The sequence below is a fragment of the Macaca fascicularis genome, chromosome 16 (assembly GCF_037993035.2).
Source record: "Macaca fascicularis isolate 582-1 chromosome 16, T2T-MFA8v1.1".
Lineage (NCBI taxonomy): Eukaryota > Metazoa > Chordata > Mammalia > Primates > Cercopithecidae > Macaca > Macaca fascicularis.
This window is the reverse complement of record NC_088390.1, coordinates 46,446,234-46,464,448: the sequence shown is the minus strand read 5'-3', so window position 1 is coordinate 46,464,448 and position 18,215 is coordinate 46,446,234. Positions and strand designations below refer to the sequence as shown.

The window sequence follows — 18,215 nt, the reverse complement described above, 5'->3', positions numbered from 1 at the left end:
GTATTGAGTGAGATAAAATAACAAGTTTTGGAAAATAAGGATTTTGGAAAAACTCACCAAGTAATGTTATTGAAAGGTTGCTTGAAATGAAAAGGTACATTTGTATGAAAGGAGATCAATTTGGACATGTTTGAGCAACTCATAGAGAAAGTGATGTGAGGCTGACACTAGGAAATTAGAAGTAGCAGGGATGTATGAGTGTTATAGATGCTGTGGAATATATTTTGAAGAACTTTGCAACCAGTTGAATAGTAAAGTAGGGGAATAACAGGAGAGTTTAAGGCCAAGCATATTTAGTTCATGAGGTGGAAAGATAAAGAATAGGTTTGAAGGTGTCTCTACCATTGTTTTTACCCACTTTAGGCTAAATCTTACCAAACATAATTTTTCTGATTTTTTTTTTTAAAGTAGCATTTCTAAATAGAAGTACCTTGGAATGACTATTGATATACCTAGGCTGGGCGTGGTGGCTCACACCTGTAATCCCAGCAGTTTGGGAGGCCAAGGTGGGTGGATCATGAGGTCAGGAGTTTCAGACCAGCCTGGCCAACATGGTGAAACCCTGTCTCTACTAAAAATACAAAAAATTAGCTGGGCATGGTGTTAGGCAGCTGTAATCCCAGCTACTCAGGAGGCTGAGGCAGGAGAATTGCTTGAACCTGGGAGCCAGAGGTTACAGTGAGCCAAGACCATGCCACTGCACTCCAGCCTGGGCAACAGAGCAAGACTCTGTCTCAAAAAAAAAAACAAAAAAACAAAAAACAGAAACTATGGATATACCTTATGAAAATAAGGTCTTGCTAAATAATGAAGGCCTGGCTAAATAATAATGACATATCCACTTAAAGGAAATCTGTGTAGGCTGATATGGGAAGCTCTGTATGTAGATGAGGAACAAAGTACATATGTGCATACATATATGCTGGCGTATACGTAGGTTTTTTTCCACCTTAATTAGATGATAGAAATAGTACTTGTTATCTTGAAGGAGAGAGATTGAGATACTTAGGCTTTTCATCTTTTTGTACTACATGACTTTAGCTATGTGCATGTAATGTGAGTACATTGTAAAAATGTGAATGCAGTTTGAGGTACCTGCTGAGAGATTCCATCAGGCAGTTGGGATAATGTCTGAAACTTAATAGAGGGGACTGTTAATAATCCAGAGTAGATATACAATGCAAAAGGACAAGAATGCATCAGTAGAAACAAAGAATTAGTGGATTTGTAATAGTGGAACCTTTACAGGTGTGTGACTTCATAGAAAATTACAGTAGCAGAAATTCAAAGCTTTGTTTTATTTATGTTAAGTGAAACTGCATTTTCTGTTTGGTATAAATAAATGTTTCCATTGATTGCTGTTGAAAGGTGGCACTGTCCTTCCATAATAGTGGGTTAGTGAAAGAAATTTGTACTCTTGATTTTTATTTTTTATTTTTATAAGAGAGAGGATCTTGCGCTGTTACCCAGGCTATGGTGCAGTGGCATGATCACGGCTCACTGCAGCCTTGAGCTCCTGGGCTCAAGCCATCCATCCTCCTTAGCCTCCCAAGAAGGTGAGACTACAGGCATGTGACAACACCCCTCAGCTAATTTTTTTTTTTTTTTTTTGAGAGACAGGATCTCACTATGTTGTCCAGGCTGGTCTTGAACTCCTGGTCTCCGGTGATGCTACTACCTTGGCCTCCCAAAGCACTGGGATTGCAGATGTGAGCCACTGCACCCAGCCCTCTTGATTTTTCTGATCAGCAGTTTTAGGTGGTGACGGCTACCTAACTAGTATAGAGTTATAGAATTTATCATTTCTAAGTACCCTTTTTCTTAGACTTTCATGTGTAGAAGTTTTATGTTTAACTTTTCATTGACTATGTTTTTAAAAGTAAAATTCCTCTAATTTGTTAGAATTTACTTGTGGGGAAGGAGAGGTTGGAATGGAACACAGCATAACCCATATATAAGATACATGTGACAAATATCTTTTTTTGTTTCTAATTCTTTTTAGTTTCTGTATTAATTAATGATAGTATGTATTTCAGAATAGAGGCTAAGAACCGTATAAATTTTAAAGACAGCAAAATTTCTGGCAAGAAACATTGTATCTTTTTTCATGGGTTTAGCACTTAGTTTTAGAAGAATTTGTGGTGGTTTAGTCCGTTATTCTGATTTAGAGGGAAACCTGTCTCAACCCTGAGCAAAGAAAGAACTGTATTTGAGCATAGTTCTTTACATGTTTTATTCTGTGGCCAAAGTATATCAGGATCTACCATAATGTTCATCAATATAATTAACTCCAATGTTGTATTAGTGATATACCAGATTTGTATGTATATTGTTATAGAATGCATTATTTGATCTCTAAAAGGTAGTTCTGAATGACTTTCACAGAAGGAAGCCTGTGATGAAATAAACCTGTTTTGATTTTACTGTACCCTAAATCTTTAAGTAAGTCTTCTATATTTCCTGTTTTATTTTAATGCAATAAAGCTTTCCTTTGACAGTGACCTTGACTCAGTTTAAGGATTGATTCTGAATATAGGAGATGGTAATAGAAAAAAGTACCATTTAAAAAGTGGGAGATTTTAGGCTGGGCACAGTAGCTCACACCTGTAATCCCAACACTTTGGGAGGCAAAAATGGGAGGATCACTTGAGCCCAGGAGTTCAAGACCAGCCTGGGCAATATAGTGACATCCTGTCTCTACAAAACATAAAAAACCAGCCAAGTGTGGTGGTACACGCCTGTAGTCCCAGCTACTCAGGAGGCCGAAGAGGGAGGATACTTTGAGCTCCGGAGGTGGAGGTTGCAGTGAGCTGAGACCGCGCCACTGCACTCCAGCCTGGGTGACAGAGCAAGAAGACCTTGTCTCAAAACAAAAAAAAAGAAAGTGGTGGGGAGATTTTGACATTATTGCATTCATTTGTTTCTTAACTTCCCGTCTATAGCTTATCTGCTTCTATAATTGTCAATCCTTAAAAACTGTCATACCTCATCTGGAAGAATTTTTATTGAATAAAGGCATAACAGCATATGCTACCATAAGCGATGTTAAATTATATATGAGTACATTTCAGGATAGTATGTTATTGTCATAGTAAAAGGAAGGAGATGAATTAATGAATAATATAATTTAAATTTGCTTTGGGCCTTGCAGCACTTGCTGTTCATGGCTGTACCTGATCTTTTTGCAGTTTTTCTGTATTTAGCTTTATGTCTAATTGAAACTGTGTAGTTAATTATTTGGCTGTATGTGAAAGTTCGTTTGAGGAAAGGAGAGGTTATTCGTATTCTAAAAGTGTATGTGTACTATATAATTGATGTTGACAGTATGGTAATTAGAGTTTTTTATCTGGCATCTCTTAAAAGTAACAATTTTTAATTCTATTTTTTATCAGCTTTAAATATAGAATGTATAATGTAAATGATTTATATTTTAAAATTTATTGTGTCTTGATCCTCTTGAAATTGACTACATTTAAATTCTTTGCACATCCTAATGTCTGTGAGAATGATTCAATAAAATAACAAAAAGTCATATTTAGGTAATGCATTTGGTTTACTCATTTTTATTTTAATAGAGCCCTGTGCAGTAGAATTGGTTTTTTTAATAATGTTACTGCACAGTAGTCTAGCAACTACTTACGTAAACAGTGTGAAGGTTTTTATACTTCTGCCAGACGACAACTTAATATGAAACACAGAGTTGTTTTATTTGTCTCTACAAAGAGCAGTAGTGTCTTTCAGGCTGGGGGCAGGGAGATTTCTTATACTTTCTTCCCTAAGAATAGTTATTTGAATATGAATACTTAAAATCTTTTCGTCTCTGACTTTGCCACTGTGTAACCTTGGCAAAGCCCTTGATTTTACATAATTTCCACATCAAAGTAAGGGATAATACCCTTTGCTTCTTATCTTAACATATTATTTTAAGTGTTAAATAAGAAAAGTACGTATCAAAGTAGCTAGAATTACTATTTTGAAAAGATTTGCATTAGTGAAATTTGGTAGACAGTTCAGCTAACGGTTATTTAGAGTCTAATGTGGTGAGATAAAAAACTACACTTGATACTCATCTGTTTATACAACAGAACTATTCTGGTGATTAATTATAAAACATATCCCCAATGACAGTGTGCTAACATTATGTTCCCACAGAAGAAAGTTTTTGTATACTTGGGATTTTAGTTTTTGGGATAAATCTGGGGCATATTTGGAATAATAATGATATATATTTGAGCATTTGATAGCATGTTTAGAAATCAGTTTTTGTTTTGATGGCCTGCTTTGCCCTTAGTTTGTAAGCGATCACGTGCTGCTAGTGCTAGGCATTAGTGAATAGATGAATAAGGTGTGATTTCCCTGTCACTCAAAGAATGTGCAATGTGCAGATACCTTCATTGCTCCCAGACCTTACATATCTTACAGTTTTTGTCTTAGTACTCAGAGTAGATAAGTAGTGGCATTGGTACCTTCTAGTGTGTAAAAATTGTTAATTTCAGAGTACAAGATACTGTATTTTAGTAGTACTAATGCAAAAACATCTCAGTCTGTGATTTTTAGATTTCATTTATTCATTAGCAAGTATTGACACCTATTATGTACCAGGTACTCTAGGCATCTGTGCTAAATTAGTGAACAAAGGTAAGCCCCCTGTCTTTGTGGAGCTTTTGTGTTCTAGTGTGACAGTCAACTATGAACTTAATAAATTATGTAATATGTTAAAAGATAAATGCTATGCAGGAAAATAGAGCAGGTTAAGGGGGATTATTATTGAGGCAAATGGGCATGGGCATATTGCTATTTTAAATAAGGTAGTTATGGTCTCAGAGAGAGGTGACATTTAAACAAAGACTTGAAGGAAGTGAGTTGGCTATGCAGATATTTGGAAGGAGAATGTTCCCAATAAAAGAAATAGCCGGGAATGGATCTGGAACCCATTGAGGAACATAAAGGAAGGCCTTGGAAGCATTATAAGAGAGGACTAGAATAGTAAAAGATGAAGTTGGAGAGGAGAAGAACAAGATTATGGGAAGTTTTCATAGGATGATATAAAGACTTTGGTTTTTTTCTGAGAGTGAAGTAGTCATTGCAAGATTCTGGATATGATCTGACTATAAGCTTGGCTGCTAGCTGCTGTTATGACAGGTTGAGAACTTTAGCTTTGTATACCCAAGAGAATAGGAATTTGAGAGTCTAAACGTGTCTTATGCAAACCAGAAGCTAATGATTCTGTGTTCACACTCACCGAGCAGGCGGGTCTTCAGAGAGAAAAAAGTCCTGATACTTTCCAAGGTTCTTTGGTATAGATCAGCTTGATTCTTGTTGTGGTGTCCCTCTTTTATCCTTAGATTTTAGCTTTCTGTGGTCTGTCAGTTTCCACTAGCTAATCTTTCCAACTTCATTGTTGTCTTCTCTTTTACTCTGTCATCTCCTGTCATTTTATTGGTTATTTTAGGAGAATAAAGAGAAGCAGTTTTTCAGTTGCTGTGTTGAAGCAGAAGACCAATAGCTTAAAAATTCATGTGCCAATGTGATTAGAAAAGAACTCAGATACTTGCACTGAAACTTCACTTTCCATTGCGAAACATCTTGCCACAATTAATAGTAATAATGCTATTTTCATGAAACACAAATCAGTCCTTCAAAAATTTAAAACTTAAAGTATCTACTCATGGCAGTAAAAAAAAAAAAAAAACCATAATCACTTTCTTTGTATACATTGTTTAAAAGTATCTTACCTCACTTTTATAAAGCCCCCACTTTGAGTTACTGTCGTGGAGCAGTTTAGATTTAAGAGCCCCTTTCAGGGAATGGATTTGGACAAAATAATGTGCTTGAGGATTTGAGAACCGTGAATTACCTAAAGACAACGTATTTTGGTGGAAAGATCATATAGTTAGGAAACTTGGATTTTGGCCCCATTTCTCTATGGGTGAATTTTAGACTTCAACAAATTATTTAATATTTTCATGCCTCCTCATTTGTGAAATAAGGGATTGCAGGTTAGATAATCTTTAAGTAGTTCTAAAAACCTTATGATACTTATGTCATTTGGAAATTTTTAATGCTTATGTGGATAATTAATTTTTTTTAATTTTTTTATGCAGGTTAATGGTGCAATGTAAGAAACCTTTAAAAATTTCTGATGAATTAGTGCAGCAATATCAAATTAAAAACCAGTATCTTTCAGCAATAGCCTCTGATGCAGAACAAGAACCTAAAATTGATCCATATGCATTTGTTGAAGGAGATGAGGAATTCCTTTTTCCTGATAAAAAAGATAGACAAAATAGTGAGAGAGAAGCTGGAAAAAAACACAAGGTAAGAGGAATCACAGTATACCAAAAGGTCACTGTTGATTTTGTAGCACTGCATATAGTAACACTCTTAGTACCACAATTATTTCACTTCTTTTGTCTTAGAATAGAAAGAGTAATCATTTATTTAGAAAAACGTATTTTTGGCCGGGTACGGTGGCTTATGCCTGTAATCCTAGCACTTTGGGAGGCCGAGGCAGGCGGATCATGTGAGGACAGGAGTTCGAAACCAGCCTGGCCAACATAGTGAAACCCTGTCTCTAATAAAAATACAAAAAGTAGGTGGGTATGGTGGTGTGCGCCTGTAATCCCAGCTATTCAGGAGGCTGAGGCAGGAGAATCATTTGAACCCAGGAGGCAGAGGTTGCAGTGAGCCGAGATCAGGCCACTGCACTCCAGCCTGGGTGAGAGAGCGAGACTCCCGTCTCAAAAAGAAAAAAAAGAAAAGTGTATTTTTTTGAATGCACATGGTACCGATTATAGCTGATCTCCGATAATGAACATATTTTGTTGTTTAAAAGTTTCTGAGTTGGATAAAGGGTGTATTAAATTTTGTCGTAATGGAAATCAGGACATTTAGGTAGGCTATTTTGACAGTGATTTAAAAATACGTTGTAAGTGAATTACCAGTTTTCAAAGATAAAACAGAATATACATCACTGAGTTTAAAAAATATGTGCTATTTTTGGCCGGGCGCGGTGGCTCAAGCCCATAATCCCAGCACTTTGGGAGGCCGAGGCGGGCGGATCACAAGGTCAGGAGATCGAGACCACAGTGAAACCCCATCTCTACTAAAAATACAAAAAATTAGCCGGGCGCGGTGGCGGGCGCCTGTAGTCCTAGCTACTCAGGAGGCTGAGGCAGGAGAATGGCGTGAACCTAGGAGGCGGAGCTTGCAGTGAGCCGAGATCGCGCCACTGCACTCCAGCCTGGGCAACAGCGTGAGACTCTGTCTCAAAAAAATAAAAAATAAAAAAAATAAAAAATAAAAAATATGTGCTATTTTTGAATATGTGATTCAGGAACTTACAGTGCACCTAAAAGTAAAAATGAAGTGCAAGTATATAGTATATATGAGAATTTGTTAAGATTAAGATAACTTTGCTAAACAAGAATTATGTCTTAAATACAAAATATGAAAATTGGCCAGGACAGTGGCCCATGCTTGTAATCCAGCACTTTGGGAGGCTGAGGTGGGTGGATCACTAGGTCTGGAGTTCGAGAGCAGCCTGGCCGAGATGGTGAAACTCTGTCTCTACTAAAATACAAAAATTAGCTGGGTGTGATGGCGGGCGCCTGTAATCCCTGCTACTTGGGAGGCTGAGGCAGGAGAATTCGCTTGAACCCAGGAAGCAGAGGTTGCAGTGAGCCGAGATCATGCCACTGGGCTTCAGGCTGGTGACAGAGCAATACTCCGTCTCAAAAAAAAAAAAAAAAAAAAAAAAAAGAAAACCGAAATCTGTAAAGTTATGAAAAGGGTCCAATAATATGTGTGGGTTTTTTGTTTTGTTTTTGTTTTTGTTTTTGTTTTTTGAGACGGAGTTTTACTCTTGTTGCCCAGGCTGGAGTGCAATGGCGCAATCTCCACTCACTGCAACCTTCGGCTCCCTGGTTCAGGTGATTCTCCTGCCTCAGCCTCCCTAGTAGCTGAGATTACAGGCTGTGCACCACCACGCCCGGCTAATTTTGTGTATTTTTAGTAGAGATGGGGTTTCTCCATGTTCGTCAGGCTGGTCTTCAATTCCTGACCTCAAGTGATCTGCCCGCTTCGGCCTCCCAAAGTGTTGAGATTACAGGCATGAGCCACCGTGCCCAGCCCCCAGTAATACATTTAATACAAAGAATTAGTTTCACATAGTTTTACTTAGCCCTACTATATGCCAGATACTTGAAATTTTGTCTTTTTGGAAGTATGAGAGTAGTGGTAGCTGGGAAGGCTGCAGGTGTAATAGAAAGAACATGAACTGGCCGGGCACAGTGGTGTCTCATGCCTGTAATCCCAGCACTTTCGGAGGCCGAGGTGGGTGGATCACCTGAGGTCAGGAGAACGAGATCAGCCTGGCCAACATGGTGAAACCCCGTCGCTACTAAAAATACAAAAATTAGCCAGGTGTGGTGGTGCAAATGCCTGTAATCCCAGCTACTTTGGAGGCTGAGGCAGGAGAATCTCTTGAACCCAGGAGGGGTAGGTTGCAGCAAGCCAAGATCATGCCACTGCACTCCAGCCTCGGCGACAGTGAGACTCTGTCTCAAAAAAAAAAAAAAAAAAAAGAACATGGACTTTGGAATTTGACAGATTTAGGATAAAATTTCAGCTCTCACTACTTATTAGCCATATTTTCTGGGGCACATTAGAGTCTTTACTTTTTTATTTATAAAATAAACATACTACAGGCCAGGTGTGGTGGCTTACACCTATAATCCCAGCACTTTGGGAGGCTGAGGTGGGCGGATCACAGAGTCAAGAGATTGAGACTATCCTGGTCAATGTGGTGAAACCTCGTCTCTACTAAAAATACAAAAATTAGCTGGGCGTGGTGGCATGGGTCTGTAGTCCTAGCTACTCGGGAAGCTAAGGCAGGAGAGTCGCTTGAACCTGGGAGGCAGAGGTTACAGTGAGCCGAGATTGCACCATTCCACTCCAGCCTGGTGATAGAGCGAGCATCCATCTAAAAAAAAAATAATAATAAGCATACTACTCACTTGTTAACTATAATAATCAGTGATTATGTTAAACACTTAGCTGGATGCCTGACACATAGCTCCTCAATAATTGGTAGATTTTATTGTTGGTAAATCATATATTTCAGCCTAACATGCAATATTTGTTTGCAGGTAGAAGATGGGACATCTAGTGTAACAGTGTTATCACATGAAGAAGATGCTATGTCATTATTTAGTCCCTCTATCAAGCAAGGTAAAACCTTTATTTCCTAATCAAAATATTGCTTTCCAGGATTGTTACTACAGACTGATCTGATATTGTTGGACTTCTAATACTCCTTTTTGTATAATTCATTATGTTTCATAGAAAGGAATCTTTCTTAAATGATGGATTTATTGGTTATCTTATTGGAAGAAGCAAGTTCAAGTGATAGAATTTGTGTTTTGAATTGTTGCAACCTCTTTCCTGTTTTTACATATAAAAATAGTTTTCCATTAAAAACTCAGTTTTATGTAATAGATTTCTCACACCCTTCTACTGGGAATTATGTGAAAGGAAGTAAAAGAATGAAGGCACATATTGACTGGAAAGTGATTGAGAAAGGCCATTATTATACTATGCCAAGGCTATAGTTATACTATCCAGGAAAAACACACTTGAAAAAAATAGGAGAAAGATACAGATGTCCAGTTGGTTGACAGTAGAGTGTTTCATCATCATAACTCCAAGTGTTTGCTCTCTGAAGACACTGCTTTCAAGCCTATAGCTATGGGGGTTATAATTAGAAGACTATCAGTTCTCTTCATACCTCTCTCCATTGTTTAAACTATTGAAAAATGGATCTGGGCGTGGTGGCTCACGCCCATAATCCCAGCACTTTGGGAGGCCAAGGTGGGTGGATCACTTGAGGTCAGGAGTTCGAGACCAGCCTGTCCAACATAGTGAAACACCATCCCTACTAAAAAATACAAAAATTAGACAGGGTGCAGTGGCTCACGCCTGTAATCTCAGCAGTTTTGGAGGCCGTGGTGGGCAGATCATGAGGTCAAGAAATCGAGACCATCCTGGCCAACATGGTGAAACCCCGTCTCTACTAAAAAAATACAAAAATTAGCTGGGCGTGGAGGCACGCGCCTGTAGTCCCAGCTCCTTGGGAGGCTGAGGCAGGAGAATGCTCAAACCTGGGAGGCAGAGGTTGCAGTGCGCTGAGATCATGTCACTGTGCTCCAGCCTGTCAAGAGAGCGAGACTCTGTCTCAAACAAATAAAAATTAGCTGGGCATGGTGGTGCATGCCTGTAGTCCCAGCTACTTGGGAGGCTGAGGCAGGAGCATCTCATGAACCCAGGAAGTGGAGGTTGTGGTGAGCCAAGATGGGCTGGGCGCAATGGCTTACACCTGTAAGGCCGAGACAGGTGGATCACCTGAGGTCAGGAGTTCGAGACCAGCCTGGCCAACGTGGTGAAACCCCGTCTCTACTAAAAACACAAAAATAAGGCATGTGTGGTGCCTGGTGCCTGTAATCCCAGCTACTGGGAGGATTAGGCAGGAGAATTGTTTGAACCCGAGAGCAGAGGTTGCAGTGAGCCAAGATTGTGCCACTGCACCACAGCCTGGGTGACAGAGCGAGACTCTGTCTCAATAAATAAATAAATAAAAATTGAAAAATGATTTAGAATAAGCTCCACTATGATTGTGTTGTGACATAGAATAAATATGAGTAAAATGTTTTAAAGTTTTCACCTGTAAAATGAGGAGATAAGGTCATTGCCTACAGTCCTTCAGATCTAAAACCACAATTTCTCAATTAAACTTTACTGGAATTTTGTTGTCATTTTCTTCCCACACACACAAGTTAAGAGAGCTGTTCTGAGGCCACTAATTAACAAATATTTAGTTAACACCTGTTATGTGTTGGTACTGTTTGGGTGTTGGGAATACAGTGGTGAAGACTCCACTTTGAATGTGTCTGACTTAAACTCCTTGTGAATGGAATAGAGAGACATAGTATAGTAAATCATTTACAAAACCCATTTAACTTTTAAAGTAATTTATTCTTTTAATTGACAAGTAAAAATTGCATATATTTATGGTATACAACATGATGTTTTGGGGCGGGGTGTGTGTGTGTGTATATATACACACACAGAGTGCCGAGTGTGTGTGTGTGTATATACACACACACACACCCCAAAATATATATATTTACTTTTTTTAAACATTTTACTCATATTCTGTGTCACAACACAATTATAGTTTATCTTATTCTAAATCATTTTTTCAGTTATAATTTAAACAGTGGAGACTGGTATGAGGAGAATTGTTAGTATCCTATTATAACCTCACAACTATAAGCTTCAAAGTACTGTCAAGTCTTCAGTGAACAAACACTTGGAATTATTATATATGTGTGTGTGTGTATATGTGTGTGTATATATATATAAGTGGAATGGGCAAATCAAGCTATTTAACATATGCATTACCTTACATACTTACCTTTTGTGTGTGTATGTGGTGAGAATACTTAAAATGTACTTTCAGTGGCCGGGCGCGGTGGCTCAAACCTGTAATCCCAGCACTTTGGAAGGCCGAGATGGGCGGATCACGAGGTCAGGAGATCAAGACCATCCTGGCTAACATGGTGAAACCCCGTCTCTACTAAAAAATACAAAAAACTAGCTGGGTGTGGTGGCACACGCCTGTAGTCCCAGCTACTAGGAGGCTGAGGGAGGAGAATCGCTTGAATCCGGGAGACAGAGGTTGCAGTGGGCCGAGATCGTGCCACTGTACTCCAGCATGGGCGACAGAGTGAGACTGTCTCAAAAAAAAAAAAAAAAAAAAGAAAAGAAAAAAAGTTGGATTCATGGAAGTAGAAAGTAAAGTGGTGATTACCAGAGACTGGGGGTGGGAGAATGGTAGATGGCCAGAGGACACAAAATTTCAGTTGGGAGGAATAAGTTCAAGGGATCTATTGTAAATTGTGGTTACTACAGTTAATAATAGATATTACATTTGAAAATTCAGAGTAGATTTTAAGTGTTCTCACCATAAAAAAAAAAGTACCTGTATATGAGGTAATGAATACGTTCAGTAGCTTGATTTAGCCATTTCACAATACATACATTTAAAAAAAAAACTCAGAAACAAATTGGGTTATTTGGCCTACTTACCTATCCTGGAATATTCTCTAGCACTGGGCAAAGCACATTACTGACATTCTATTACATTTTATTTTTGGTGTTGAGGCACAGAGACATTAAGTAATTTGTCGAAGGTCATACTGTTAGTGGTGGAGCTGGGCTTCAGATTAAAGTCTGTCTGGCCCAAGAGTCAGCTCTTAATCATTGTTCTGTTCTTCCTTTACATTTCAGAAAGATAGAAAAATATAGGCCAGGTGAGGTGGTCACACCTGTAATCCCAGCACTTCGGGAAACAGAGGCAGGTGGATTGCTTGAGCCCAGGAGCTCAAGACCAGTCTGGGCAACATGGCGAAACCCCAACTCGAGGGGAAAAAAAAAAAAAATTAACTGGGCATAGGGTCATGTTGCTGTAGTCCCAGCTACTGGGGTGGGAGGATTGCTTGAGCCCGAGAGGTCAAGGCTGCAGTGAGGTGTGATTGCACCACTGCATTCTAGCCTGGTGGTGACAGAGCGAGACCCCGTCTCAAAAAAAAAAAAAAAAAAAAAATTACAAATATGTGTGTGTATTTAATTCTGTTTTTCTAATGGCATTTATATTTTTGTTTGATGCATTAATTATTCATGTAGCGTACTTAGCTATTTTATGGATTACTTGACCTTATAGTGAGCTTCCTGGGAAAAATATAACCATTTATTTATAACTTTTTTTTCTATAAAAACACTTTCTAGACTTTAAACAATAAAGTGCAATTTCTTGTTGCATAATCCCCTTATGACCTTAAAGTTATATGTCTAATTTAAACAGAATAGTACTTATGTGGTCAGTAGTAGCAGGTTTTTTTTGTTTTTTGTTTTTTTTTTTTTTTTTTTTTTGAGACGGAGTCTTGCTCTGTCGCCCAGGCTGGAGTGCAGTGGCCGGATCTCAGCTCACTGCAAGCTCTGCCTCCCGGGTTTACGCCATTCTCCTGCCTCGGCCTCCCGAGTTGCTGGGACTACAGGTGCCCGCCACCTCGCCCGGCTAGTTTTTTTGTATTTTTTAGTAGAGACGGGGTTTCACCGTGTTCGCCAGGATGGTCTCGATCTCCTGACCTCATGATCCGCCCGTCTCGGCCTCCCAAAGTGCTGGGATTACAGGCTTGAGCCACCGCGCCCGGCCTTTTTTTTTTTTTTTTAAAGACGGAGTCTCGCTCTGTCTCCCAGGCTGGAGTACAGTGGCATGATCTCAGCTCACTGCAACCTTCGCCTCCCGGGTTCAAGCAATTCTCTGCCTCAGCCTCCCGAGTAGCTGGGATTATATGCGCCTACCACCACACTCGGCTAATTTTTGTATTTTTAGTAGAGACGGAGTTTCACCATCTTGGCCAGGCTGGTCCTGAACTCCTGACCTTGTGATCCACGCTTCTTGGCCTCCCAAAGTGCTGGGATTACAGGTGTAGTAGTAGCAGTTTTAATTTTATTTTTCTGATTGACTTTTGTAGATGCTCCTCGCCCTGCTAGTCATGCCCGTCCTCCATCAACAAGTTTGATTTATGACTCAGACCTGGCTGTGTCTTTTACTGACCTTGATAATCTCTTCAATTCTGATGAAGATGAACTAACAGTGAGTATCTCATTAATGAACTGAGTATAGTTTGTTTTCCTTGATTTTATTTATTTTTATTTTTTAGAAGTGATTTGTGAGTTTAATACTATGTTTTAGCCCTGAACAATAGGAAATATTTTATAGTAAAATCTCATTCATTGATTTCTTTTTTAAATCTCATGTTTGAGTAGTCTTGCCATAATGTCACCTATAAACTTTGAGGGTTTTGTTTCTCCTTTTGTTTTTACATTGGAGGACACATGATTAACCTTAATTTGAGCTCTGCCATATGTTCTATTTTGCAGTTTTAGGAAGCAGAATTATTTTCCTATTTGATTCTGTAGTTTGAGAAATGACCCTGGAATTTACTCATTCAGAGAACACATAAATAATTGACATTATTTACTTCGTCAATTTATTAAGGAATACCAGTTCTTTTGAATTTGTTTTGCATCACAGCTATTATTATAAGACGGATACATGATATAACAATAAAAGAGGAAAAAATAATATTTAATCTTTAACACCCATTTGCAGAGAAAAGTGAAGATAAAAGAAATTAAAGCTTAAAATGAGATTCCCTAGAATGTCAAGTCTCTGTCAAATTAATGAGTTGGGTGCTGCATTATCATAAAAGGGAATTCCTTTTCATCTGCATAAAGGTAGCTTGGAAACTTCTGTGGTACATTTGGTCTTTCTTTTACTGTATAATATGCATTTAGTCCTCTCTCAACATATATATCTCTCTATTTGTGTATATGTGTGTGTGTACATATACATATATATGCTGCAGATACATAAACTTTTACTGTATATCCCATAGTGTAGTACATTTTAGGGCACCCTTTACTAAATGACTATATCCTTGAATGCTTTGGCACATTAATACGTTCTCTCTACTACCATTCCTGTATCAGCTGTGGTTCCTCTGAGATAAAAAGGTTGTAGTCAGAACGTGGTCTTCTTATTAATATTTATCACAAACTGTCTAACAGAAGACATAGAACTAATATTAGCTCTGAAAACATTGGTAAGAGCTTGGAGATAGTAAAACTTGTTTGTTCAATGTATGAAAACTTAGGAACCCTATTGCTTTGTCATTAGATCTTCTGAAGTTTGTACTTAGTTTTACCTGTTAACAGTATTTTTGCAGGAGTAAGGAGACTATTAAAACAAGGTAAAAGTATAAGAATTTTGATAGATGGGTGATTGATTATATACGAAACTTTAATGTGTTCAACTTAAGGAGACAAATGCTTTGCAAGTATCTTCTACCAAAAAGCATTTCTAATGTTAATTACTGCTCCTTCTTATTGCAAGTTTTCTTATTTTTATTTATTTATTTATTTATTTATTTATTTATTTTTTTGAGACAGAGTCTTGCTCTGTCGCCCAGGCTGGGGTGCAGTGGCCGGATCTCAGCTCACTGCAAGCTCCGCCTCCCGGGTTTAGACCATTCTCCTGCCTCAGCCTCCCGAGTAGCTGGGACTACAGGCGCCCGCCACCTCGCCCGGCTAGTTTTTTGTATTTTTTAGTAGAGACGGGGTTTCACCGTGTTAGCCAGGATGGTCTCGATCTCCTGACCTCGTGATCCGCCCGTCTCGGCCTCCCAAAGTGCTGGGATTACAGGCTTGAGCCACCGCGCCCGGCCCTATTTTTATTTATTTTAAGACAGAGTCTTGCTCTGTTGCCCATGCTGGAGTGCAGTGGTGCAATCCCGGCTCACTGCAACCTCTGCCTCCCAGGCTCAAGCAATTCTTCTGCCTCAGCCTCCTGCAATTCTTGTGCCTCAGCCTCCCGAGTAACTGGAATTACAGGCATGCCCCACCAGGCCCGGCTAATTTTTTGTATTTTTAGTAGAGGTGAGGTTTCACCATGTTGACCAGGCTGGTCTCGAACTCCTGGCCTCAAATTTTTTGATCTGCCTGCCTCAACCTCCCAAAGTGCTAGGATTACAGGTGTGAGCTACCACGTCTGGCCTCTTATTTTGGGTTTTTTTTTTTTTTTTTTTTTTTTGAGACGGAGTCTGGAGTCTCGCTCTGTCACCCAGGCTGGAGTGCAGTGGCCGGATCTCAGCTCACTGCAAGCTCCGCCTCCCGGGTTCACGCCATTCTCCTGCCTCAGCCTCTCGAGTAGCTGGGACTATAGGCGCCCGCCACCTCGCCCGGCTAGTTTTTTGTATTTTTTAGTAGAGACGGGGTTTCACCGTGTTAGCCAGGATGGTCTCGATCTCCTGACCTCGTGATCCGCCCGTCTCAGCCTCCCAAAGTGCTGGGATTACAGGCGTGAGCCACCGCGCCCGGCCCTATTTTGGGTTTTAAGTAAGGTTAACCTTACTTCTGTGTATTTTGAAAGTATTGGTCATTTTCATTGGAGGAACTTTTTCTTTTTAATTTGGAGGCTTACCAAATAAATATTACCAAATAAATAAGTATGAAGTCAGTGATGATCTAAGAAATGTATTATATCGTTCAACACTAGTATGTATTTGGCTGTATCACAGATTCAAAATATTACTTTTAATGAATGGGCTTTACTGTTAAGTTATATCTGAATGATTACTATTTTGAGATCACATTGGATGTAAAATTTTAGATAAATATGCTTTTTTTAAATAGCCTGGATCTAAAAAATCAGCGAATGGATCAGATGATAAAACCAGCTGCAAGGAATCAAAGACAGGAAATCTGGACCCGTTGTCTTGCATAAGTAAGCTTCCATCATCTGTGCTCGTGATAAATTTGCAAACTTAATCTCAACAAAGCTCCCCACTCCCTTTGTTTTAACCACAGATTCACCTATTTTTAGTCATGTTAAAATGTATGTTTTTATTAAATATAGGCACTGCAGATCTTCATAAAATGTATCCTACACCACCATCATTGGAGCAACATATTATGGGATTTTCCCCAATGAATATGAATAATAAAGAATATGGTAGTATGGATACAACACCTGGAGGAACTGTTCTAGAAGGAAATAGTTCTAGTATAGGAGCACAGTTCAAAATTGAGGTTGATGAGGGATTCTGTAGTCCCAAACCTTCTGAAATTAAAGTAAGTATGTTTTTTCTAGAAAAATAATTCACTTCCTGTATTTTCTTATAGAATTAGTTTATTGCTATAGTCAAAAATTATTTCATAGTGGTTGCAGTTTTGTAGCTAAGTTGAAGACTGAATTGTTGTGTCACTATTAAGAATGCATTTAAGAAAATAATAGAATTGTATTTACATTTTATTCTGTTTAAAGAAGGGAAAAAAGGTCCAGAGCCTGTTTGAGATTTTTATTTATTTTCCCCCCCAGAAGATAAGATACTGAAAACCTACCATCTTTATATTGTAGGATTTTTCTTATGTCTATAAGCCTGAAAATTGTCAAATTCTAGTGGGATGTTCCATGTTTGCACCTCTAAAAACTCTACCAAGCCAATATCTGCCCCCTATCAAATTGCCAGAAGAGTGTATTTATCGTCAGAGTTGGACTGTTGGAAAATTGGAATTGCTTTCTTCAGGGTCTGCAATGCCATTCATCAAAGAGGGGTATGATTTATGTTGTTATAATAGTATATGAATTCTTATACAGCTTTAATTTTTTTTCATAGATTTACTTGGTATGCTGGAAAAAGAAAATTGGTTTTTGAAAATTCTAAAAATTATTTCTGGTTAATCAATTATAGTGATTGGCTGGGAGCAGTGGCTCACACCTGTAATTCCAACACTTTGGGAGGCCAAGGCAGGCATATCCCTTGAGGTCAGGAGTTTGAGATCAGCCTGGCCAACATGCAAAACCTCGTCTCTACTAAAAATACAAAAATTAGCCAAGCGTGGTAGTGTGACTGTAGTCCCAGCTACTTGAGAGGCTGAGGCACAGGAATGACTTGATCCTGGGAGGCACATGTTGCAGGGAGCCGAGATTGCACCAGTGCACTCCAGCCTGGGCAACAGAGTAAGACTTCGTCTCAAAAAAAAAAAAAAAAAAAGGTTAATTAGGTATGGTTAAACTATTAGGAAACATAAGACTATTATGCTGGATTTGTATTCAGAAGCACCTTTTCTTTTGGGCTGCAATTTTAAATTGCTTCCACTTTTACATTTGCCATATTTTCCACACGTGTCACATTTTAACATCTCTGACTTTGTCCATTTCAACTCAAGGCTGAAAGAAATCTGAATTTGAGATGTCTTATAAGTGGTAGCATCTTAAAATTACCATTTTTCCCTTTTTACACATGAGCATCTCTGAAATCATTTTTTTAATCATTTTTTTATTTTACAGTCAGTAGCATCTTAGAATCAAGGAAATATAAGTATTTCTAGTAAACATAATTTATAGATAGTAAATATGGATGTCTTGGTGCGCATTAGTGTATACAGTACTTATTAATGATATTTGAACTTGTTGATTGATCCTTAGTCCACAATCACTTAGAGTAGATATGTTAACCAGAAATAAAAATTGACTGTACTTGTAATTCTTGCAATACTTGTCCTTTCGTAATTTTCTATGTAATTGAAAA

At 38.6% G+C, this 18,215-nt stretch overlaps 1 protein-coding gene across 1 annotated transcript in view; it reads left to right on the top strand.

The window, feature by feature from the left end:
* Positions 1-18,215, top strand: part of MED13 (mediator complex subunit 13) — a 125,785-nt gene that overhangs the window by 65,549 nt on the left and 42,021 nt on the right. Inside the window, exons 10-15 of the mRNA XM_005583888.5 lie at positions 6,105-6,318; positions 9,150-9,231; positions 13,596-13,717; positions 16,318-16,408; positions 16,541-16,755; positions 17,042-17,238. Of these exons, the coding sequence (XP_005583945.1) occupies positions 6,105-6,318; positions 9,150-9,231; positions 13,596-13,717; positions 16,318-16,408; positions 16,541-16,755; positions 17,042-17,238 (921 nt within the window). The remainder of the gene's footprint in view (positions 1-6,104; positions 6,319-9,149; positions 9,232-13,595; positions 13,718-16,317; positions 16,409-16,540; positions 16,756-17,041; positions 17,239-18,215) is intronic.